This window comes from Larimichthys crocea, chromosome XVII, assembly GCF_000972845.2.
Source record: "Larimichthys crocea isolate SSNF chromosome XVII, L_crocea_2.0, whole genome shotgun sequence".
Taxonomy (NCBI): Eukaryota; Metazoa; Chordata; class Actinopteri; family Sciaenidae; genus Larimichthys; species Larimichthys crocea.
In genome coordinates this window covers 11,642,022-11,667,139 of record NC_040027.1, presented here as the reverse complement: position 1 = coordinate 11,667,139, position 25,118 = coordinate 11,642,022, and the positions used below count along the sequence as shown (strand labels likewise).

The 25,118-nt window shown below is 45.2% G+C and overlaps 1 protein-coding gene across 12 annotated transcripts in view; it reads right to left on the bottom strand.

Annotated features, from left to right (window-relative positions):
• dab1a (DAB adaptor protein 1a) overlaps nt 1–25,118 on the bottom strand; it is a 180,018-nt gene that overhangs the window by 47,837 nt on the left and 107,063 nt on the right. For 4 of the 12 annotated variants that reach the window (XM_027290384.1, XM_027290390.1, XM_027290391.1 and 1 more), the window contains exons 1-2: nt 24,297–24,599; nt 1,416–1,699 (exon numbers count right to left, since the gene is read on the bottom strand). In XM_027290384.1, coding sequence (XP_027146185.1) covers nt 1,416–1,485 — 70 coding nt within the window. In that variant the 5' untranslated portion in view covers nt 1,486–1,699; nt 24,297–24,599. Of the gene's footprint in view, nt 1–1,415; nt 1,700–3,591; nt 3,742–4,055; nt 4,124–4,834; nt 4,926–24,296; nt 24,600–25,118 lie in introns of those variants that run through there. The other 8 variants (XM_027290393.1, XM_027290394.1, XM_027290395.1 and 5 more) reach the window with 5 other exon arrangements.

Sequence of the window (25,118 nt, the reverse complement as noted above, 5' to 3'; positions counted from 1 at the left end):
CTAGGCGTCGCTCTCGCAGTCGGGCAGGTGGCGGCGAGCAGCTGGGTGATGGCTGCCAGCGCGGCCCCTGGCATCACCTCTGCTCTGAGACCACCCAAGCCTGCGCTCCTACACCTGCTAGCTACCTGCCTCTGGAGCTTTTCACACCTGGATCTGTTTGCCTCTCACCAAGCGCAACATCGCTGCACCTGCCTGGTATCAACCTACTGCGCCATAACACCCCCCACACCTGTTAATTAGCTGTGAACACTAGCGGCGCCGCGTTGTGTTGTCTGACCCAAATCCATCATCAGGAGCAAATTAAGACACAATTAATAAAGAGGAAAAAGGAGCTGACAGAGGTGTGTTTGTGACTACTATTGTCTCTAACAATGTTTCTTTTAAAATCAGCGTTGAGGGTAAGGTAATTAGTTTTTGCTCCTTTTGTCAAGAGTAAGTACAACATTGCTCAGGAGAAGGCTCGGCTGTGTGCTTTGATATGTGTAGAGGAAGGCGACTAAACAATATGACAAAGCACTAGGGATGTAACGATGCATCGTGACACGATCAAAAATCGGTACAAATGCCTGACGACTCGCATCGGTTAACAGAAAAAATGAATCGCGATTCTTCGAGAAGTAGGATATGTTCTTTTTTATCTTTTTAAAATTAGAAATAGGTTATGCTATCTTAAAAAAAGTCACTGGTTGGTGATTTATTTGTTCAACATCAGGCGTCAAGTCACGTGACTCACGTCACTATGTAGGTACGGAGCACATGGCGAGGGAAGACATGGCGAGGGCAGAAAATAGCTTTGAAATAGAGGATGCACCGAGCAGTTTGAAATCAAAACAGCATGTAAATATTGCAAGAGACTGCAACATATAGCGGCAACACGAGCAACATGCAGCAGCATATCAGCCGCCAAAGTAACGTTACGCCACCTCGAGAGGAAAACTGCACATTACACCAGTTAACAGCAGTTTACTTAAGGAGATATTTGTCATGTGTTTTGTTGTTTAAGATGTAAGTTGCACTTTTTATAAGAACACAAACTGTTTGAGAGTTTCTGTAAAGAAAGATTTTTTTTCTACAGATAAAAAGATAATTTTATGTGGTCATAATTTGTCTGTAGCTCATTTTGATAAAAATTTAAAAAATTGTATCGTGAACAAAAAATCGTGACTCGAATCAAGTCGTGAGTTGAGTGTATCGTTACATCCTTACAAAGCAGCAGACAGAAGGCAGAAAAACTTCTTGTTACAGATAATGGCATGAATGCCTAAACTTCTGGTGAACAGAACAGGATCTGAACAAAGCAGGTAGGATTATGTAAGTAAAGTAGAAGTACTGAATGGATTTATGTAACAACTTAATGATAATAATGATCAATAACTTCCTTTCAAACTGTACAACAGGTGTGATCGTGTGCTGACCTTTCCTCTTGGAGTCCCGTCTCACGCTGCTGGGCCTGACCGCTGGCTGTAGCTCTGTCTCTGTTGACATCCTCAGGCTCCAACTGGGCTAGACTCCGCTCCGCTTGGCTCCGCTGGGATCCGCTGGGCTCTGAGGGTCCAGTTCACAGCGTCAGTGCCGGCTGTGCGTGTGTGGGCGCCGGGTGCGTGCGTGGAGGCGCCAGGTGTGTGTGTGGGCACACAGGCTCATGGGAGAGGGATGGGCTTTAGCCCTGACACAACATCCCACACACACCCACAGAGAGCTGGGGAGAAAGAAAGAAAGGAAGAAAGAGGTTTGCTTCAGTTCGGCTGTGTTTACTGTTGGCAGGCAGAACCTAGCAAGGAGTTCTCAGCGGGCATGAGAATGAGCTTGTTTCTGATCAAGGGCCTTGAGTACATGTTGCCCGTGGTAACGGAGTGGAGAGACCAGCTCCACGCTTCCTGCTTCCTGTCAATAATGTGTCTCTGCAAGGACACAATCCCTCCTCAAACTGCTTCCGTCTTCAATCACGCAACAAAGATCTCAACAGCTTTAAAATAACAATGTTCATTCCCACAAACAAGCGATGATGATTACAATTCTTGTCTTCTTTTCTCTCAGTCAGTAAGTTCCTGTGACCTGGGAAAAGAAACCTGAGCAGCCAGACAATCAAACAGGTTGTAAACCAGCTGTATGCACACAGTGGAAGCAGGATGTGGAGATAAAAGCTGAACTGTGATGGATGTTTACAACATATACTGGGTAATAATTTCACCATCTTCATAAATGAGTAACCTGGATCTAATCGTCTGTGCTTTGCCTTGTTTGACTCTTTGCACTTAACTTGGTGGTTAAATGTTATTGTTACTAAATCTAATGATCCGGGGTGAATCTGTAATTTTCCTCTAACGTTACTTCTGCACTTGTTGCCCTTTTTCTGGGCCCTGTCCAGTGCCTGATGGCCCCTCAGCATTCGGCCCCTTCTTTGCCCATCTGCCGCTACTTTATTCTCAAGTGTTGACTGGCAGCCGGCTACAACAACCAAGCAGCCAAAACCACTCCGATTCGCACTATAACCCAATCACGTGAATGCATGAAAACACACACACACACACATTTGCACACACAAACTCCTTTATTAAGCAGAGACACCGAAGTACAAAGACAGCAGGAGACAGCTGCAGGTTGACAAGCCGAATAATGAATCTGACTACCTTCTGAGCCGCTCTTCACCTCTTCTTAGACTATCAGTCTTGACCTCTCGTTCACTCTCTGTCTCCATCTCACAGCAGCTGAGTGCAGACTTGAACAAAACAGAAAAAGACTGGCGCTTCTTGGGGAAGAGGGAAATCTCTCTTATTCTCTTCCTCGCCCCCTCCCTCTCCACGGTGTTTCTGTGTGAATAGGAGGCCCCTGTGAGCCTCCGGCGAGAACAGATGAATTGAGAGGCTTTTAATTTGCTGCAGACAGAACAGAACAGAGTCCATTTAATTCTGCCAGCAGAGGCCATGTCGGCAAAATGCTGACAATATTCTTTATCTGGTCCAAACACACTGGAAAAGTGTGAGTCACTCCAATTACAGGCATTATCAGCAGCACTGTTCCACCAAATGGATGGAGAGAGGGAGTATGAAGAGAGAGGGGGTTAGAGGGAAGAGAAATGAACAGAGTGGAAAGAGAGCGAGGGGTGAGGGAACACAGAGTGGGTGAGTCAGATAATGAGCGAGGGGGTAAAAGGGGAGAGAAAAAAGCCCAAGGAAGTAAAATCAGGAGAGAAAGGATGGAGTTTGAGCGGCTTCAGCTCTAACCCCCGAACATGTGCCGCTCTTCTCTTTTCCTTTTTGTTCTCTGAATTTTGTTCTTCTCCTTCTAGCTGTGAAGTCTTTCAGGCAGCATCTGGAGCTTCGTGTTTAAGAAAGGCGGTCTGCTAATCCTCGACTCGGACCAGAAGAGAAGCAATCTAGAAACCGCCCCCCCTTCCCACCCTCCCTCCCTGCGCTTTAACACAGAAAATAACAGCTTTTATTCTTCAACTACAAAAAAAAAAAAAAAAAGATTCAAAGTTCTGTGGTTTAACACTAAGCATCCAAAATGTATCAAGAAAAAAAAAACTGCAAAATGAGTTTTGAGTTCATTATCTGTCTGCTAAATTGCTCCTGTGAGAGCTCTACTCACTTAAGTTGAAGAAGTCCAACTCATCCAACCGTTTCAAGCGGAAAAATAAAAGCCACAAGTCAGCCGCTTGAAATGAGCAAGACTGAAAATGAAAAATCTGCTGCGGCGCCACTCTCCAGACGTCTCCGAGGCTCCAGACATATGGTTGTTCCTCTGGAGAGTCGTGTAAGAGTTCTACATCTAAGCTACAGTCTCTGGAGAGGAGAACAGGCTAATTTCTCAAAGAGGAGAAAAAAAATGTCTCGGTTCAGCCGTGCAAACCTCCCCGCCTCTTACACACACACACACAGACAACATGAAGGAAAGAGCAGCACCATCAAAAGCCATCGTGAACACTGTGGTGGCGGCTTTGACCTGGAATCAGCGCGTGAGAGCTAAAAGTAGCAGCGGAGCAGGATGCTGAACGTGGCTCAGTGTGTCTGGATTTAGCCGAAATCTGAATCCATACGAGAGGAGACACGCACCGGAGGAAGAAGGAGCGAGGAGTAAATTGGACGTCCGTAAAATGGGGTGCTGCCAACAGGCGCGAGTGGGTGATGTGAGGATCTGCCTCTGTGTGTGTGTGTGTGTGTGTGTTTGTGTGGGTGTGTGTATGTGTGTGACTGGATAAACAGGATGCTGCCAACAGGAGCTTAATGCCCAGAAATCATCTGCAGCTACAGTAAAGTCTGCCAGGCGACAGGAAAGAAAAAAGAAAGAACGAGAGAAAAGGGAGAAAGGAGGAGTGGAAGGGGTCAGTGTTGGCTCTCTCGCTCTCCGTCTCCCACCTCCCACTCTCGGGGTAATTGTGTTCTGTCCATCAGGCTCAGAGTTAGATTAGCAGCTCGACTCATTCTGCTCTCCCACCATCTCAATAATGAATAATCACAGAGACCACCTCTACACTACCTGTGCTCTGTCCATCTTCTGCCTGCAGCGACACCAACGCCAAGGCCTTATCATCAACACATTTCTCCTCTGAGCTGTAATATGCTGATGAATAACCATGACGACTGTGCACCAAAGGTTATCCAATGTTACGTTCTGTCATGGTTCAGATGTCTCTTCCTTTAAACTACGTTTACAATCAAACACTCCCAGTTTTAGGCGTCCAGTTGGTTTAACGCGCCTTGAAATGTCAGGTGATAGAGTTTTCTCGCAAGCCAAACAGAAATAAACATCAGTCAAAGCGTCTTCTATCGGTAACACAACAAAGGTTTTACCTCAACGGCAAAAATAAAGGATACAAAATATGAAGACCTACCAGTTTACGATCTGCAGCGGGTGAAATACAGTGTCCGCTCAACTCCGGCGGTCTGACAGCAAGAGGTGAAGAATGAAACTGAGCATGACGGAGAAGAACAGAAGGAAGTGTGAATGATCAGCTCGTGGAGGTTGGAGGACAAGGGTGAGTGAGTTGTGTTGAAACGACCTGAGAGTGTTAAAGTTCAGCGTCACACACAGATAACAGACGCATATCGCTTCACTTTGTCCAATACTCTGACAGCAATAAAGAAGTCAACAGATTAGCACAGGACGAAATGGGATTAAAAGGAGGTGATGGAATGTATGAAGTGCAAACGAGGTATTTCACGCCTAAATTAAAAGAAATGAAATAATTCTGTCACTCAAAACTGCTGCTCCCGCTCCGGGACTGCCTGTCATTCTTTAACAAATAAGCCAAACAAAACTCAAAAGCTTAAACATCATAATTCTGCTCAACTATCATGTTGTCTTCAGGACAATATAACGAGAGCAAATACAAAAGGCGTTTAAAACAAATCCCAGTCCATTCTTGTCTCAGGAAGAAAATGGCTTTAGTGGGTTTGTATAATGAGAAAAACAAAGTCTCCTGTTAACAGACTGAAGTCTTTCTGGTTTTTAATTAACAATATTCACTGCGGGGTCAGAAGTGAGCTGAAGGATGAGTCTGTTCGCTGTGACTCCTCGTTATTAGCTACCGTTACATTTGTTTTGCAGGTGATCATGTTATACTGGGAAAAGATGAAGCAGTGAGAGTGAACTGGTTAGACGAGGACATGCACGTACAGCACTACTGTTATTCTTAATCTACTTATCAGTGATTTATTAGTTAACAACCCGAGTGCTGACCTGTTTTGCACAAGAGTTAATATTGATTGATCTGTGTTCACTGATCCAATATAGAGCTCAAACAATTAGCTGATTATTGATTTGTTGAAATTATTAGAAAGTTAATCTGTTAGTAGTTTAAGCAAACATGTCAAACTATCTGTGAGAATTTTGTTGAGTTACGTAATAGTAAGATCTGAGGACGCTATGCTGGATTCGGGAAAATTAAAACAAACTGATTAATCCAGAAAATCCTCAGCAGATGAATCGATTACGAAACTAATCGTTAGCTGCAGCCTTAATCCAAAATAAGCCCAACAGCATTAATTTAACACAATATTGATATGGCTGTTGGAGAGTGATTAGGGAAACATTAATGCTGATGTTGGATGAAACTCAGAAGAAAAGAGAAAATATAGAAAAGTCCCAAACCACAGAAACTGTATAAAAAACGTATGATTGTACCATTTGGCACAACATCATGGGTCAATGCAGTTACCACCTGCTGTTGAAAATCATAATGATCAGAGCTCAGCACACTACCTGCAGTCAAAAGGGTCTTTCTGAGACTGATCTAAATAGCCATTACACCGTCACACTCTATCAGCAGAGCTGGATTTCAGACGACGGAAAAAGAAAAATTGTGACTTTAGTGGCTACATCTGTACCGCACCTCAGACTTGTTACTGCAGCTGTCTGGTGGATAAAGCTTCAGTTATTGCAGCAGGCCTGGAGGCCTTTAAGAACAGCAGTGCAGCTAGTTCAGCAGGCAGACAGCCAGGCCACCAGCCAGCACAACAGCACCCTGCAGGAGGGGAAACATGGAAACGCAGGGCGGCTCGAGGTACTCCACATGGCTCCCTGCCTGCCTGAATGACTAGAAGGAACATCCAGCAGGAGAGGCCTCAACAGGAAAAAGGTAAACACACACACACACACACACACTATCCCACCCACAATCCCCTGCCAGAAATAGGATAACCCACAAGACGGGTTCACATGCACGTGAGGAGCGCAAATTAACACAAAAACATGCAAACGCACACAAACACAGTCGCCTCGCATTGTCTTCACCTAACCTATTTACAGACACGGGGCTGCAGATATCAAAGCGCTGCACTCTCTTTGGGGAATTCCTCCTTTCTCATGTTTTAAGGGGAAACAGATGAAAATGAATCTCATTCTCCTCGCACCTCCCCTGTGTGTGTTTGTGTGTGTGTTTCTCCTCTGCCTTGTTAATGTGCTAAAATGTAAATTTGGCCCTGCTCAACAATGTGTGTAAGGCAGAGGAGAGGCTGCAGCTTCGCTGACAGACTCTGGATATGCCTTTATTAACGAACCTGCACACCGACTCTCTGTCTGTTCGTCTGTCTGTCTGATCTCCTCGCCGCCTCCTTCAACCCCACTTTTCTATTCTACGACAACAGTCCGCATCATTCTCATCTCCTCTATTAACACACATTTGCTGAACTCCAGCATTGCATTCATGGTGCGACTGATCATTTTATTAAATTCTGGTGCAGCCCAGTCATCTCTGAAGATGCATCAGTTCAGATGGTCTCCACACATGCAGACCTGAGGCGTGTTATTCCTCATTCCCAGTGCTGGAGCTGCTTCCTGCCTCTGAATGAGTCAGAGATTTAAGGGGTTCTTGTAGTAAACAGAAGCAATTAAATGTCAGCAATATGGTAATGAATTTTTATAATCAAGCCAGTGCAGTACAAACACACACCAGACCTTCTGCCCATACTTCCCCTGATCCTTTAAACACAAATTAATAGCATTCTTATTTATTTTCATGCCGTTTATTTATTATTCAATGTTATGCATCAGTGGTGAGTGAATAAATGAACACACTGTGTACAGGAAAAGACACAATAAAGAAAAGGGATTGAAGGTTTTGCAGTGGCAGTGGAGACAGCACCGGTGCTCACACTCACAGCTTCAGGAAATATTGTACAATTTGTCCTGCTGCAACCGGTGTGTCCCCTGCAGCTCTAAAGCCAGGGGTCGCTCTTTGCTCTACCCATCATCAGTGAGCTACAGACAACTGTGCTGCTGGCCTGTTAAAAGTGTCCACTCAACATGATTTAGATCCCCCACAGCCCCTCTGGACCCCCATCAGCGGAGCCTAAAGTGAGTGATGGATTCGCTACATCTGTGGAGTGGAAGAGAAGAGAGCAGGATTCTGGTGCATAAAAATAGAGCCGGAGCCTGGCGGAGCAGAAGACTGAGACTTAATGAGGGATGCAATCATCAATTATTCAAAACACTTAATCATGGTGTTGTGCGACGCTGTTGCACAAACATACACGTGCACGCACACGCACACACCCGGAGACGAACTCGCGCCTGCAGACGTAGCGCAGGCTTTTCAAACCGGGTCTCTAAAGACAGACAGACGGGAGACGGGTAGATGGATGAGAGGGAAATAAAGATACAGAAAAGGATGACTGTTGCTTCACCGTGTACCTCCATCATTTCCTACTGACACAATAACAGGGGTAAACATTGCATAATCCAGTATAAACCCTGTATCTACACACATACGGACACTGAGATTTGAATTCATCCATCAACTGTACCCACTTATCCTGTGAAGTGCCTCACTGGAGGCTAGACAGCTCACACAGAGTGAAAGGTGGGGTACACCTAGGACAAAAATAAGAACCAGCATTCACACTCACACACACCTACCGGCAATTTGGAGTTTTTTTTTTTCCATTCTAACCTACTTTGGACTGGAAACTGGAGCACCCAAAGAAAACCAAAGCACACAAGAGGACAACAGTCACCTGATAATCAGACTGAACCGACATTTTGTTTCTCCTTGTTCATGTGAGCCCCTTTCTCGTTAGAAGGTGCTGTTATTCGGTTTAAATACCCGAACCAATCAGTAGTGAGGAGACATATCCATGCCGTTGGCGGCATTTCAATTTAACATGGAAGCTTCTGTGCCCCTTACTGACCTCTGAAGGGGTGATGCACACTCCTCCATCCTACGTGTCCTCTACCTCGATCATTAGAGCATTTTGACCTCATGTCACCTTGCATTAAAATGAGAGAAAGACATCACTGGTATCAGATCTGTAATCAGTATTAGCAGGTACCCTGAGAGTTGAGGTACTGGCATAAGCATCAACAGAGAAAATGTGTGATCTGCACATCCTGTGCCCCCCAAAAACTAAATTATTTTGTCTGCAATGTGGCTTTTGTTTGTGGCAGCTCATGGGGATGATTAAGATCTGGATCTCTATTTTCTCTCAAGTAAAATAGCACAGTTCTGCTCAGTCTCTGCACATGCTTTAAAGTAGGAAAGGGAAGACAAAAAACAGAGAAGGGGAAGGACTGGGTGGCAGAGGAACGGAGTAGGCGGTGACTGAGAGGAGGTAAGGAAGCTTTAGGCTAAACCTTCAACAATAACAGTCTCAAACTTCTTCACTTGTGAGCCGCCGGCGAGCCCTGCCTGAGCAGCAACTCTCACCAAAATGCGCCACAAGCGAGCTCCAAACTCGGGGGCAGGTTCTCCACCTCTCTCCTCTGAGTCTGCTCAGAGCGCAGAGGGAATTTCTAGGTTCAATCTATCCCCTTTAACTCTTGGGAGAACCCCCACCCCAGGGGAATACAAGTACATCTTCTCCTCAGTCCTCCCTGTGCAGCCTCCTGCGACCAGCGGCCATCAGTCAGTCACAGCTCCTGCCTCCTGCCCGTGTGTCTAATCGCCCACGCACACTGTCACAGTCGCCTGCCCTGCCAGTTAAAACACAGACAGCCAAACAGAATCAATCTTTACTGAGTGTCCGCGTTTAATAAGGCCTTGTTGTTTCTTATGGACTCTGACAACACGATCAGCCCCCACACCACCTCACTCACACACACACAAACACAAAAGGGGAGTAACTACAACACCGATGTGTGGCACAGTAAGCTGCGTATTTATGTTGTCCAATCCGACACACACACACACACACACTGAGCTCAGATACTGCACCCTTGGATGCCATCAGCAGACTCAGAGTGAATCACCACTGGATTGTCAGACTCAGGACACGATTTGCATAATTTCATCCATTTGTGACTTCCAAACTCTTTGAACTTTGTGCAAACATTTCCACCCAAACACACACACACACACACACACACACACACACACACACCATGGCAATGTGTAAAAATCTCATGCTTCATGTGGAGTCTGTGATAGTTCCCGGAGGTGAAACTTTCTGTCAGCTCTTGAAATAGACCCTTTTAGCACCCTATGGTCTATTGGACTGCTGGTCTGTCTGAACTCGCACAGACAGTAGAGGGGCTACTGGCATTCACTTCCCTGTGGGGCTCCGAGTCAATACAAAGCTCTCAAAAGTCAGAAGGCTGAGGCTGTGTGTGTGTGTGTGTGCATTTCTCAGTGTGTGTGTTTGGAGAGCGAGAAGGCGAGGACACAATTCAATAATCATTTTTCCGTCTGTAAGCTTCTGAATGACGTCATTTGTTCCAGACATGCATTCAGTGTGGTTACACAGGTACACACTCACACACACACACACACAGCATCCATGCGTGTATGTGGTGCAGGTAATGATGGTGTGCTAAAGCCGAGTCCCACCCCGTTAGGGCCCAGCCTCTCTGTGCCATCCATCATAGCGGAGCTGCTAATGATACCAATACATACACCGGCAGAGAGGGCCGGGGGAGCTGGGGAGAGGTGTGTGGAAAACAAAAAGGAGGACAGGGACAGAGGAAGAGGAGAAGGAGCCGGAGAGGAAGATAGTTGTGAGAAAAGTGAAAAGAGGCAACTGGGATTAAAAGAGACACACAAAAAAACAAACAAGAATTCTGCTGTTAATACTTCACTGTAGGTTATTTTATATACAAATCCCGGTCATGCCAATAAAGCTAATTTGAATTTGCATTTGAGAGAGAGAAGGGAGGAGGAGGAGGAGGAGGAGGAGGAGGAGGTGGAGGAGGAGGGAGAGGGAGCTGGTAGAGAAAAGGCAACCAGCATGAAGAGGGAAGGAAATGTGCTGTCACAGGCTGAGCAGTGAAAGACTATCTGTGTGACTGGAATAGGCAATCTGATTCTGCCAGCCTCCTCCTCGTCTCTCTCAAACACACACACACACACACACACACACACACACACACCACACACACACACACACACATTGCCCACTGCCAAACACACAGAGAAGCTCATTGCATCCGTGTGGTTTAATATTAAAGGGTGCTTCTTGTTTGACTTGGCCTCTGAGCTTCTCAGGACTGAGACACACGGCTGCACTTCTGCAGATTGTGTTTTATTTTTAGAGATGGCTTTATGGATATTTCTAAAGTCCCTCTCTATCTGTGAGATTAAATTTAAACATTACATCAAGGGAAAGCAGTCATATTATAAGCGTTTGTGGTAGAGACTCACATACTAATGCTAAATTGTGCTTTTTTTAAAAAGTCTAACTGATCTAATCGTTGTAGATTTTGGTAAATATTCCCATGAAATGTCACTTCCTGCAACAAAACAGGCAGAAAATGTCCTCAGATAAAAATGAACGTTCTTTTCAGGAGAAATATAATTGCTGGTTTTGTCAAAATATTAATAAGTCCTTTTTTAATACTACAAATTTGGAGAATCAAGCATTTTTCAAAAAGCTATAAAAGTCTGCTATAAAACCATTTGACCATGTTGCTGTGAAGAACATTTAAAGTGTTTTTTATGGCCCCCTAAAGTTGGTGTTAGAGCCCATAAAGATCTATTTATCTGCACCACATAAACCCCTTGTTTGAGATTATACCTTCAAATTCTCTGAAGAACAGCACGTTCCCAAAACTAAGTTTACTTTTGCCAAATTCATCTTTTGATCTAAAATCTGTATTTTCCAGGCAGGCTACCTTCAGCTCATTGAGAATTCAGCTGGATCTGTGGAGAGAGCGACGGAGACAGAAAAGGCTGGAGCACTTCTTCTTCTTCTTCTTCTTCTTCTTCTTCTTCTTCTTCTTCTTCTTTTTTTTCTCTTCGCATCTTATTCCCAAGCCACATCATTCTCTTCACTTCATGGAGCAAGATGAGGGCCAGCGGGCTCGTGAAATTAGCCTATCAGATGCCTCCACCAGCTAAAGGAGAACTCTGAATATGCTAATAGACAGGAGATTAAGATATGTAGCTGGGGGCACGAGCACATGCTCACACACACACACACACACACACACACACACACACACGCACGCACACGGACTAAAAGCTTTTATTCTATGATTATAGAAGGCTAAATTATAATGGTATATCTCAAGAGCAGAGAGAGGGAGAGAGTGTTACGGTGTCTTTGATGAGGATGCAGGTAATGAAGAGTTATTTCTGAACAAAAGAGAAAAAAGATTTTAAAAAAAGAGAAGTGTGTGTGTGTGTGTGTGTGTGTGTGTGTAATCATATACAGAGAACCTAGAGAGAGACTCACTAGATTACACAGGACTCTATCTGCTGCTGCAGGCAGAGGACACAGGTGAGGAAATCCCTCCCTCCCTCCCTCCCTTCCATCTTTCCCTCAGCTCTACTCCCTTGTTACCGTGACGTTACACAAACAGGTGTAGCCCCCCCCCCCCTCCTTCCCCGTGAACCTCAATCTTGCTCCACCAACGCCCCCACCCAACCGTCTCCCCTTCCTCTATCTCCTTTAACAATCGACCCGTGAAAAATATCATCCCTCCCCTCTCTTTGTCTCTTCTCCTCTGTGTTTCTGCCTCCGTCTGATTGCTCATCTTTCTTCATTGCGCTTCCTGCCTCTCTCCCAGGGCTTGCCATCTGTACAGTAACAGGTGCGCTGTGTATGTGACTGATGTGTTTGTTACCTGTAGCGCTGCCTGCAGCCACTGCCTGCTCAGAGAGTGGCTGCCTCTGCCTATCTTGCCTCCTGACCTACTACCTACTACGCTCGTCTCCTTTTCCCTCTGCGCCTCCTTCAGACGGCGACAGGATGAGGAGTGGAGCGGGAGATGAGCGGTGTAATGAGTTGGGGAGGCAGCAGCAAGCTGTCGTTTATTTGTATGTGTGTTTGTATATGTTTGTAGCAGCCGTGCTGTGGTGGCGTGTTCACCGTGGTGGAGTTTGGATAATTAGTCCCACCAGTCGACGAGTGCGTGCGTACTCGTGAGCATATATCGGCGTGTGTGTGTGTGTGTGTGTGTGTGTGTATGGTCTGCCAGCTCATCTCATTAGTCTCACAGGTGAGTGATTAAACACTCTGCAACACCTGGAAGTGTTCCTCCAATCCTCCATCCCTCCCATCTCTGCTGTTGTCTTAATTTACAGCTATACCCCCTGAGAACTCCCTCAGCCCAGTCACAACACACTCCACGGGAGGGCTACACACACCTTACACACACACACACACATTATCACTTCAGACATGGAGTCTGGAACATTGCTCCGTCCATCCATCTCGTAAAGTAATGGCTTTTAGGCATTCAAACATAAGTCTCCATTATGTAAATGGTCCGGAATGATTCTAATATACGAGTGTCTGCAGCGGCTCTGCAGGTACGTCGCAGGGTTGGCAGCTTGAACAAGAAGCTGAACCCCAATCACTCCTAAAGGTTAGAGCGGTGCCTTTGCATGGCAGCTGACTGGAAAGGACTTTGAATAAAACTGTTGTAAGAATTCCATGAGATCATTGTTTTGGATCGAGATGCAACACTTGCACAATATTTGGTGTCTGTTAAGTCAGGGAGAGAGCAGTGGCAGCCTCGTATGTGTGCTGTCAGTTCTCCTACAGGCTGCAGCACTCACTGAGTTTAAACTTATTTTGCAGCTGAAGCTTTGATTAACGCCCACGGTGAGTGCTTTGCTGAGGACATTCACCCCCCCAGTTCTCAACACAAGGTCCTCTAATACATTTTCTCATCATGCATTACTCTGCCTGTTTTTTACTCCTGCAACATCCAGACAATCTGTGTGCTTTCAGTTTGAAGTGAGCTGCGGTTCACACTGAAAGCACACAGATTGTCTGAAGATTACTGTGGTTTTCAAAGTATTATATATATTTTTTTTCCTCTTTTGCCCTGCATTGCAGAGGGGGAGAATAATCAATAAAAACACATTCCTACAGAGAGATCTGATACGAGGAAAAAAATCTCCTCACGACTCAAAATTGGCTCATCCACAGCATTTCTAGGTTTATTAAGCTTGTGCAGCTGTAGCTTTTACATTAATGTGACGGCAATTTCATTCAGACGTGTTGGGGGGGGGTGAAACAAGAAACAGAGCAAGATTTTGGAAAAATTACTTAAGGGGCTTATTCGAACATGACAGCAACATGTAAAACCACATTTACAGGATGAGCTGCATCTCCAAAAACGCTGAGATAGGAAGGAAGTGGTTGAAAGAGATGGGAGGGAAGACGGGGGGAGTCCAATGGGCAACTGATGGAGATGGAGGTACTGAGGGATGGGTACTGGATCATACTGCCAGTCTTACATCCAAACACCCAGCCAGAGCACCAGTTATGAAAACATATAATGGATCATCCGCCTAGAGGAACAGTAGGAGGCAGCATGCTGAAGAGAAAACCATAGAGGAGGCCACAGCACCGCCCAGTCTGTCATTTAATAAACCACGCAGGCAGCCACAGCAGCAGGCTCATATGGCCAGTTGTATGGGGCTGATGTGATATTATTATTGTGTGTGTCCCTGAGGGCTGAGATGTGATAGATGTCAGCCATGTAGGTAATAAATTGCGGAGGTCAACCCACGCTGGTGAAGAGGTCCACTCTCGGTGGAAGGCCACCTGATAAACAATACAGCCCTCGAATATTCCCTCCAGCACACATTTCCATTCATTCCTCGGGCCTCCGTTTATCAGACTGGGGATCATTAAGTTGTTCTCTCAAGAGAGCTCTGGTCCAAGGCAGCGTGAGGGGATCACAGTAAGAACTCATTTGAGGGGCGATTTACTGCAAAGGCCAAGGTAAGAGTCTGTTTTCTCCAGGCGAGTCTCCAGAGAGGAGGAGGGGAGGGGGGTCAGACAGAGAAAGTGAGTTGGAAAGGTGAGACAGTGGCCTCATCGCCAGCTCTAAAACCCATTAGACATCCACACAAACGCATGAGGGCACATGCACGCGGCAGGTGGCGGGGTGCAGGCGAGGGTAGGGTGAGGTGAGCCGGGCAGATCACAGCAGCAGGTAGTATGACTAATAACAGGAGAGCTCGCTGAGGCATACCAGGCAATCACAACCATTTCTCACCTCACTTCTCCCCGACTCGCACTTCCTGCTGCTCCATCTTTACTCCTCCCTGTGCTTTTTCACATCTCCCCCCCACTTCTTCCCCTTTCTGTCTCAAACACAAACCTCAAAATATAACATTTTTCTACCAGCCTGACTTTTTTATGTCACCTTTTATCTTTTTTTCCAGAAGGACACAGGCTATTCAGGATGGCTGCTGTTGCACTTTGCTGCTTTATGGTGTGAGAAAAGTTGCTGGAAGCACACACAGACACTCTCCATGCTGAACAGTCCTCCCATGTCTGGTCTGGTCGCCTATATTCATAGCATCACGTGGGAAACTATGGGAAGGGAAGATAAATGAAAAACAGCCTTCCGTCACTTTGAAAGTATCTACTTTAAAAGCACAGCTGCCACATGAGATCGAAGCAGTGTGAAGAAAAAAAAGCGCTATTTGAAATCGCAGACGCACCAAATACAGCGGTCCAGTCATCCACGTCGTATTATCAACTTCAAAATAAGCCCCCGACAAATATTCCTGTCAGCTCCAGACATGGCTATTATGGATGTGTGTGATTGAAACCATCAAATCAGTTCACAGTCATTTAATCTTGCAGCTCTTAGATCTTGCCTATTCCATTAATCCAGCTTTATGTGCGAGCACACACACACACACACACACACACACACACACACACACGTACAGAGTGAGTATGGCCCCATGGTTGAATGGGTGGTCGTTTTACACCCTCTTCCCCAAATAATACTTATTATACTCATCAGCCGTGTGACTGCTGTAGATAGAGAGGAGTCGTTATCTGAATACATATCCAGCTAATTGAAGTTAATGTTAGTTAATGCTCAGATATAGAATGAAGGGAGGGTGTGTGTGTGTGTGTGTGAGTGAGTGAGGAGGGGGTGAGTTAGGTCATGGCCTATGGGTAAGGGGGCAATCAAAAGCACTATTATAATGGAAAAAAATAATTTACCCTTCAGTTATATGTCCTCTTCATCATTTCAGTGTGTGTGTGTGTGTGTGTGTGTGTGTGTGTGTGTGTGTGTGACTCCAGCAGCCCAGTAGAGTGTGTCAGTCTCGATCAAGGAGCACAAATGACCTGAGAGAAGGTGATTGAATCCTCTATTCGTTCTTAAAGGGGACCCCACTCGAAGGCTGACCACACACACACCCACACACACACATGCACACACACACACTCACACACACACAGGCAGCTCGATCCTTGAATCTGCTGAAAGTGCTGTGAATCCATATTTATTGCTAATCTGCTGGATTTGGCCTCCAGTGCCTCGTTTGTACGCTGAAGATACTCGAAGAAGCATTGTTTCTGTTGACACGGAGTAATATGAGATTAAAGATTTGACAGTGCTGCTAATCACACTGAGAATCAACACACATATCTGCACACATTTCAGCCCCTTTCACCAGTTCATATATTTGTATAAAACACTCGTCCTCATCATGCAATCAGTGTGAAATGGGGGTGAGCGGAAGGACACAAGCAACCACAGACAAACAAATAGTACAGTAAGCCAAGGACGCCCACTTGTTCTCAGCAGTCAGTGGGTCAAACCGACAACAAAACACCAGTAAATATTGGACTGTTGCTCTGTTTTAGCTGCGTAACTTATCCATGAGAACCTGATAAGCTGAAACATTATCAAAGCTCCTTACTGTGAGGTTTGTTTTGGGGGTCTTCCATCCACTACTTTAGGCTTTCATGAAACAAGTTGTACAGCTGTATTTTATTTTCAATAAATGCTTGTCTAATAAATATATATATATCCTTACCAGCGTTAAAGCTCCACTTTCACTGCTCAATCTAAAGCACAAAGCCATGCTAACTAGCTCTGGGCTGATTTGAGCTGTAAATTCCCAGCAGTTAAGTGCGGACCGATTCATTTTATCTTTATTCCTAATGTGTATTTATGTGTCTGCGGGTCAGATCCTCTTACACAACATTCAGTGCCAGTAAACAACATTCAAGAGCGGACAAAAATGAAAATACCAGTGCTGGAGGGACACGAGTTGGGTCATTAGGAAAGTGTTGTGTGTGAGGCATTAACAGCATTATATATAAATATATTAGTGAAACTATGTGCATCTGTTTTTTTTTCTATTTGTGATTACAGCAGTATATACAAAGTAATAATTTCAGCTAAACTGATTGTGAAGAACAGACTGCTGCTCAGAAAAATGTGATGTGCCTATTCTTGAAAGATGTGACATAAGATGAGAGGTGATCACATGGGATTACATGCCTACAGTGTGTTGGTGGTAGGTGTGATATCTCACCAGGGTCTTTATTATTCTAAAGGGGATCCAACAACATTATCAAACGTTGCTTTCCTAAAGCTTCAAGACCACAAACTGTCCGTTACTGGCCTAAAAAAAAACACACACACTGTTGCTGAAGGGCTCTTTTCCAGTGTAAATGGTGTGTATCCACTCTGCAAACCTACAAAATCTAGTGCAACGGTATGAAAGCTGCCCTAATCATGTGGCAAAGGGGCCCATTTTATGTGCAGGCATGTATCGCTAGGAATAAAATAAGAGTCTGTGACAAAACAGATGTTTAAATTTGGTGTAAACTGGATAATTTGGATACTGATTACCAGTATAATATAATCTCTACTGAATGTGCTATGCCTGTTCATTCATAATCTGCCCTCCCTCTGCCTCTCTCTCTGTGGTGCCTGCAGCAGTCAAAGCAACTGACCTCTGCACAGCAGGACCAAAAAATGGCCTACAGAGACAATGACTGGAAACATGATAGACTGCAGTCAATCTGCTTCCCTCACCTCTGTAATTGAATTGCGGTCGCGTGATGGGTGAGGAGAGTAGCAGTGCATGTGAGAGGCTCAGAGGTAGTTTTTACACGTGCACACGAGCGTGTGCGTTCGTACATGAGCACTGATGACTCAGCGTGCAAGGAGAAATGAACGAGGCCACTCGCGGCTCTGCAGCACCACTGACATTGAGAAGCTTCCGTTAATTCTCACCTCAGCCTTAACCTCTTCTGAGCTCATTCTCTTTTATGCCTCCGTTCATTGCCTTCCTAATAGATATTTAGTCTATTAGTCTGTTCATAACCCGTGTGTTTACAGGCAGATTTAATCGGTTTTGTTTTGTTCTACTGTCAGAAAATGCTCTACCTGTTAGTTACAGGTAGAGCACAGCAAGCAAAAAGAGTTTAAAAACCACTAAAACGGAGCCTCAGAGGTTTCACACTGTTGCTTTAATGAAAAAAAAAGAATCTCATTTTGATCATTTTTATGTTTCTACCTTAATTGAAACTTAACTTGGTTTATGAGTTGAGCAGATTTCATGACCCATGAAACCGCATAAAACTCCATCCTGTGATCACAAAAGCGCTTGGGTGCGACACTCAAGTGCTGAGCGCCATGAGCTGAAACGCACAAGTTTATAGATGAGTGCAAATGCATAGGGAGGTGTGTGTGTGTGTGTGTGTGTACGTCAGAGAGTGCTCAGCAGGCTGAATGCAGCAGCATCTGGACGCCTACCCACTTCCCTGAGCTGAGTGAGTGCTGTACGAGCCAGGCACCAGATGCTCCAGGGAGGTAGCTTGTGGTGTGGTTCCGGGCCCAGGACAGCTCTTCTGTCCTGGATGCAGATGCCAGCCTCACACCCTCTCCCTTCCTGTTTCATCTGCTCTAACCAGATGTTTGACTGGCACGCAGGGCGGCCCTACCATCGCCTACGATGAAGTGAATTAAGTTATCAGCGTGTAGTCTTTCAAAAAGAGACAGGGTCAGACAGGGGATGTCACTTCCACAACCTGCCGCATACCTCCCGCCATCCAGTAAGTTACCGTACTGTCAAACATCACTGCGAATCAGGTGAAGCGGAGACAAAAGCTAATGATGGATATTGAATTGTGGCTAATCTTTACAAACAGAGAGGGTACGGGAGAGACAAAGGGGCGAATCGTGGGACGGTTAAAAATTCATTAGTGAGAAGCCACAGATGGAGAGAGAGCGAGCGAGAGACAAAGAGAGAAAGAAGGAGGGGGAGAAATATAAAGAGGGAATTCTCTGAGGAAAACATCTTTCCATTCCTGTCTCCGTCTATTTCTTCCTCCAACTTTGTTGCAGTCTCACAGCGAGTGTGGAAGTCAGTGGAGCCGTTCCACAGGGAAGTGCAGCTAACAAACCCCCCAGCAAAACACAGAGCCCACTCCCTTTCTCCCTACATGCATTCATTATCTATTGTGCTCACTGAATAAAGAATATGGTACAAAACCAGGCATCCCCATCCCTTTATGCATAGCTGGATGAAAGGCGGGGGACACAAATTAAAATGTAATTTATCATGCTTTTGTTTGCAGGCTTTCTCTCCAGCGCCTAAAATGTCACAAGGAGCATGTAATACTGCCGAGGTCTGATGAGGCACGCCACATGGCAATGTACATCACTGTGTGTGTGTGTGTGTGTGTGTGTGTGTGTGTGTGTGTGTGTGAGGTTTGAGGAGGAGGGGTGGTCAGGGATCTTGACTTCTGGGGAAATTAGAATGTAAGGCGTTGAATTAATTGAAGTGTTAATGTGCTGTGACTCCACTGTGATGCATGCCTCTATATATGAGTGTGTGTGTGTGTGTGTGTGTGTGTGTGTCTTTACCTCCTGCTCTAAAGTGCTTTTGTTTGTTGTGAAAACTCATTAACAAAGTGAACACCTTTGCGATTTCACCCCCAACGTGGTGCTCACTGGAGAGAGGAAAGGCGAGGAGGACCAGACGTTCGCGGAGAGGAAAATAGTGGAAAATGTGATAATGATGATGTGATGATGAGAAAGAATAATGGTGAGGAGGAATTCAAGAGCCTCGGCTCCATAATCAACATCTCGTCTGAAGGAAGAGGATCCCCGGAGCAATGCTACAGGCAGAAAGATGGAGGCAGAGAGAGAGATAGATGTAGAGAGGCAGAGGCAGACATGGAGACTAACAGGTAGAGATTGAGGAAACACAGGAAGGACGCTGCGAGGGTAAAGATGTAGAGAGGTGATAAAGCAGAGAGGCAAAGGGCTGGAAAGAGCTTTATGAACGCCGTAATGAAGTCCTGTGGCTCATCTTTGGCTCCAACGTTTCCAGTACCTGTTGTGTGTTCTTGAAAGCCTGTACACTTGTGATTGCGAGCACGCAATCGCTGCTCGATGGTGCATACACGTTACATAACTTACACCTATTTTCTTCTATTTATCTGCTCATTCTATTTAACAGTCCAGTCACTAAAGATGAAGAAGTCGAGGGCTGCAAAAAGGCAGAACAGGCCAGCAGTCACAGCGACAGCCTGTCTGCAGTCAAATATGAAGGCGGAGAAAAGTGTGTGTGTGTGTGTGTGTGTGTGTGTGTGTGTTCTTACTGTTGTTGTGTCTGCAGATGCTAATCCCAGTGGTGTGGACAGATTTTGTTTTAAGAAGATTACAGATTACAGACCGCACATTAACTGACAACTCAATCTGCACCTCTGGATGGACTACCCTGCTCCGTGTGTGTGTGTGTGTGTGTGTGTGTGTGTTTGTGTGTGTGTGTTTGTGTGTGTGTGTGTGTGTGTGTGTGTGTGTGTGTGTGTGATGAATACTGCTTTTCACACATCCTACTTCCCTTACTGTGAATAAAGACCAGGAAATAGGATACATACATACACACCTACTCCCATTGGGGGCTGTAAAGATATTCTCGATGCCAATTATATCTGAGAGAATGTCACACACACATACACACACATACACACACACACACACAGCATGTGGATCAATGGGAAGGGCAGCCAGCCAAGAGCCAGTCAATTTCCTCTCTATCCCTTCTCTGTAGCAGTGGAACCCCTACTGAAACAATTGCAGTATTTAACACGTTACAGGCTGTTTCAAATACCTCAGCAAAGGAAGTAAGATTTTCTACCTTTCTACATGTGACGTAGGTGTACATTTAGGACGGATGGACGGCTCTGCACATACTGAAGAGACGATAACCCGAGTTCAGTCCTGATGTGCTGAGGCACCCCCAGTTGCATTGGTCTTAACTTACAGAAGTGAGGGGGAGAAAAGCAGTGTACAAAAGGACTGAGGGGGAGGAAAAGGGCACGGCTCCTTTATAATTTTGGATGTAGCCAAAAGCAGAGTAACAATGACTACACGTTTTTACACAGGGCATGAATGATTTCCCCGCTGATGCGGAGGAGAGCTCTGCGTGAGAGTGCACACACACACCGCTGAGGAGAAAGTCAAACATGAATCGCATTTACACAGCAGTTCACCTTTGAACTGAAAAATGTAATTTTAGTCATATCTGCATTTGGAGTATTCACCCAGGAGCTGTACTGAAACGGCATCTCAGTGGAGGGTTTCACTGCTACAAAAAAGTACATGACCTAAAAAGTGCAACTCGTTTATCTACTGTATGGAACTGTCCATTAATAAACAAACCAGCACAAAATGGACCCAAGTAAACCCGAGTCTGAAATCTGAATCAGAGTGTGAGGTAACAAAGGACGGGGAACTCGGTGAATGTTCGTTATCTTCTTTTCACGAGCTTAATTCTGCTGCAGCTGCCTGCTCATTGTTTTCACCTCAGTTGATTTAAAGAAATGTCACCGAGTCACAGCTGGTGTGGAGTCGAGCAGGTAACTTGAATAGGCTGTCAATTTATTGTAATGTTGAATTGTATCCATAGCAACAAGTGTCACTGGGGTGCCTCTCCAAAGTGAGAAACAATGTGAATGATTACTGTGCAACTCCATGGTGAAAACAGGTTAGAGGAGCAGACGTTTTATTTGAACTTTTCTATGTTACTGACTTTAATATGTTCTTTGGTACTGCTGGGTCCAGTGGAAATACATTTGGACCTCGCAGTGGACCTGGATGAGGTCAGCTCTGGTGTCCAAAAGGCCACTAAACTTCAATATGCTCAACGGCCACTCTTACATTTTAAGTGCTGCGATTCAAAGTTTTACACAGAACACAGTGAAAGCAATGCCATGAACTTTGGGTGCATTGTTTTTCACAGCTTGTCATTTTTATGCTGACATTTACACGGTGTCATTTGGGTTTCTGTTTCCTGAAAAAAAAAGAATGCTTTTCTAAATATCAGAGGTACACCGTGTCTCCGACTGAGACACAACTTCAGAGTTACAAGCTCACTTTTGAAAAAAAAAAAAAAAGCTATTAAAAGCTTGAGAAACCAGAGCAGTGAGCTCTGAGTTCCAGTGATTTCTTGATAGCAAGACTACACAGCCTCAAAGAACTCTTTTCTGCCTAAGATTTAACATTTATTCAAACACCATTGTCTACTGTTATACAAACACAAAACCTACTATGCTGCATGGGAAAAACATAAATTGCAAGAGGCAGGCTGAGTTGTGCAAAGTGAAAAAAAAAGAAAAAAAGAACAGAACAGACGGAGATGAGGACTGAAAGAGGGAGTCGAGAAAGAGACCCTTCAACAGTCTTTTCTTTCAGTTTCCACACAATACTCTGCGTTTCTATGACGCCCAGGAGTCGCCTGCTGGGCCCATACAGGCAGAAGTAAGAGGCCTGTTTGGCAGTGCTGGAAAAAGTCTCCAAAACCTTAACCTTGGCTAAAGATGAAGCACCACAACAATAATTTAATTAATTAAAAATAAAATGTCCTGCATTCAAATGTCTACATTTACAGTGTAAAATGTACTCACAATACTCACCAAAAGTACTTATTATGAGGGACTGTGGGATCATCTACTATATAAGAAGTATTTTAAAGTACTTTTTTTTAGTAGTAGTTAAACCTGTGGAGGTGCATCATGATGTTGATGCATATTTTACATGTAAAACCTGAATCTGCAGAGTAACTACAGGTACAGTACACAACAAGTACTGCAATTCCACCTGACATGCAGTATATATACAGTATTATCTATAGTAATTGATATACTATACTATAGTGTATCACAGATTGGAAATACTCAAGTAAACTGACAATACTGCAAAATTAAAGAAGAGTTATTGCACACGCACACACACACACACACACACACACAAGCAGGTGGTTGGGTTGGACCTTATGCTTGTAGCATACAGATACTACATCTGTAACAAAACCAATACCACAAATACTCACAGAGTGTTGATTTTATTGCAAATGAAGTCCCATTTTTCACACGTAGACAACACACGACCTATTCACACAGACAGACACACACCAGCTACACATATAAAGCTGATGCAGGCTGTGTGCAAGACAGAAAGAGAGAGAGAGAGAGAGGAGGAGAGAGGAGGAGAGAGTGAGGGTCTGCAGAGCACCACAGCTTCATGATTAATGCGGCTTTTAGCTGCAGCGGAGCCTGGGCCCCCCAAAGCAAACTGACCGGGTTGTCCATTCAACTCTCCTTCCCTCCGTCACTCTCTCTCTCTCTCTGTCTCTTTTCCTCTTTCTCCATCAACCCAAACCCAGTGACTGAGAACCGTCTATAGCCCACACACACCATTGACTGCATTTTCACACCAACACTCCAACAACCGTGTAACCTCCACTGTACATGCGTCTCACTTCATTTCACTTCACTCCCCTCTGTGAGCCGACCCTCCAAAGTGGACAAAACCCACACACATCTGGGACATTAGTTTGCCCTCTGCATAAAGGGGCATGGAATACATTAATTATGGGGTGTGTGGCCATTCACTTTGCAAAGTAAGCTCAAATAAAAGCATTAGGATAAGGGCAGGTCACAAAATCACACTACTGAACATGTAAGACTCATCTAAGTAAGATAAATACAAAAAATACCATCAAGTATAATGAGGTTACTCTAAATCTAGTCTAGTCACCATCTATCAGCACAGACAGGCTAACTTAGACCCTAAGATGTGTCATCAGGGCAGAGGAGCATCCACCATACAATGGGCAGCAAATGCACGTTGAGCAGCAAAGATATTCTCATGCATAAAGACACAAAAACTTCAATAAAACGACGGTTTTGTCACTTTTGAACAGTCATCTGGAGCTAAACCTCAGATGGAAGGGGCGCCCTTGGAAACGCACGCCGGGGAGACAGACACCAAATGCAGCAAAGCGCTGTCTTTCCTCCCGCCTAACATCTCCACACAAACACACACACAACCCCTGACCACTATGTTTCAAGGAGGGGGTCACTCGCCCACACTGGCCCAACACATACACACACACACACATGCGCGCACACTAAAATCCCGATGCACCAGCAGCACCATTGGATAATTGCATTGCAGAGATAGGAGCAGAGTGAATCCACAGGCTCCTCCATGGTCCGAAAGCACCAACTATCACACACCGATGTAAAAAAAAAAAAAAAAAAAAGTGCAGCACACTTTGAGGAGCCTGCGCGCGTCATCCGCCACTTGTGCCGCATCCGTTCGGGCTGTTTTTGCGCTGCCGCACTTACCTTTGCACTACAGCGAAAATGAGCACAGTTAGTTCCCATTTTGTGAAAAGGCTTTAGAATCCATTCATTCCCGTGTATCTCCTCCTGGTTTACTCAGACATCCACAGTGTGTTTCAGCAGGGAGAGTAATCCAGTTTTCCATCCCGGGGAGAGCGCTCGCAAGCTCCGTTACATCTTTTTCCACAATCCCCACAAAACTATGCCAGGCTTGTTTCAGCGCGTTTTCTCTCTCTCTCTCTCTCTCTCCTCTCCTCGCTCCTCTGCCCCCTCTTCTTTCCTCTCCCTCTCTCTCCCTTTCTGAGGTTGCCTGGTTACCTCTTTCTGTAGGCTGGTTCAGACCGCCGGCCGGCAGCCAATCACGAGGCCTGGTTGGATTTAACCCCTCCACTGCTGAACTGTCCTGATTTCTTCAGCTTTCAAGGAGTGGGGGGGTGAGGAGGAGGAGGAGGAGGAAGAGGGGGAGGAGGAGGAGGAGGAGGAGAAGAAGGGGAAAAAAAGCACTGGGTGATGGTGGATTTAGAAAATGTATATTAATGAAATTATAATGAGCCAGAAAAGATGAAAAGAGAGAGGACCGAGGGGCTGATGGGTGAATTCCGGTGTGCAAAATTAAAATAAAAAAAAGTTGTGGAAGAAGCTTCATCAGTGTTAGATGGAGTTTAGAGGCTGTTAAAGGGTGACTGTGCTGTCCCAAAGTTCACTGTCGTCACAAAACACACACTCATGAATCATGACTGTGCGCACGCAAGCAGCCGTCAATGCTGCAGCCTTCACCCAGTCATTCAACAAAGACTATTGATTGGTAAACCACCCGCGGTTTAG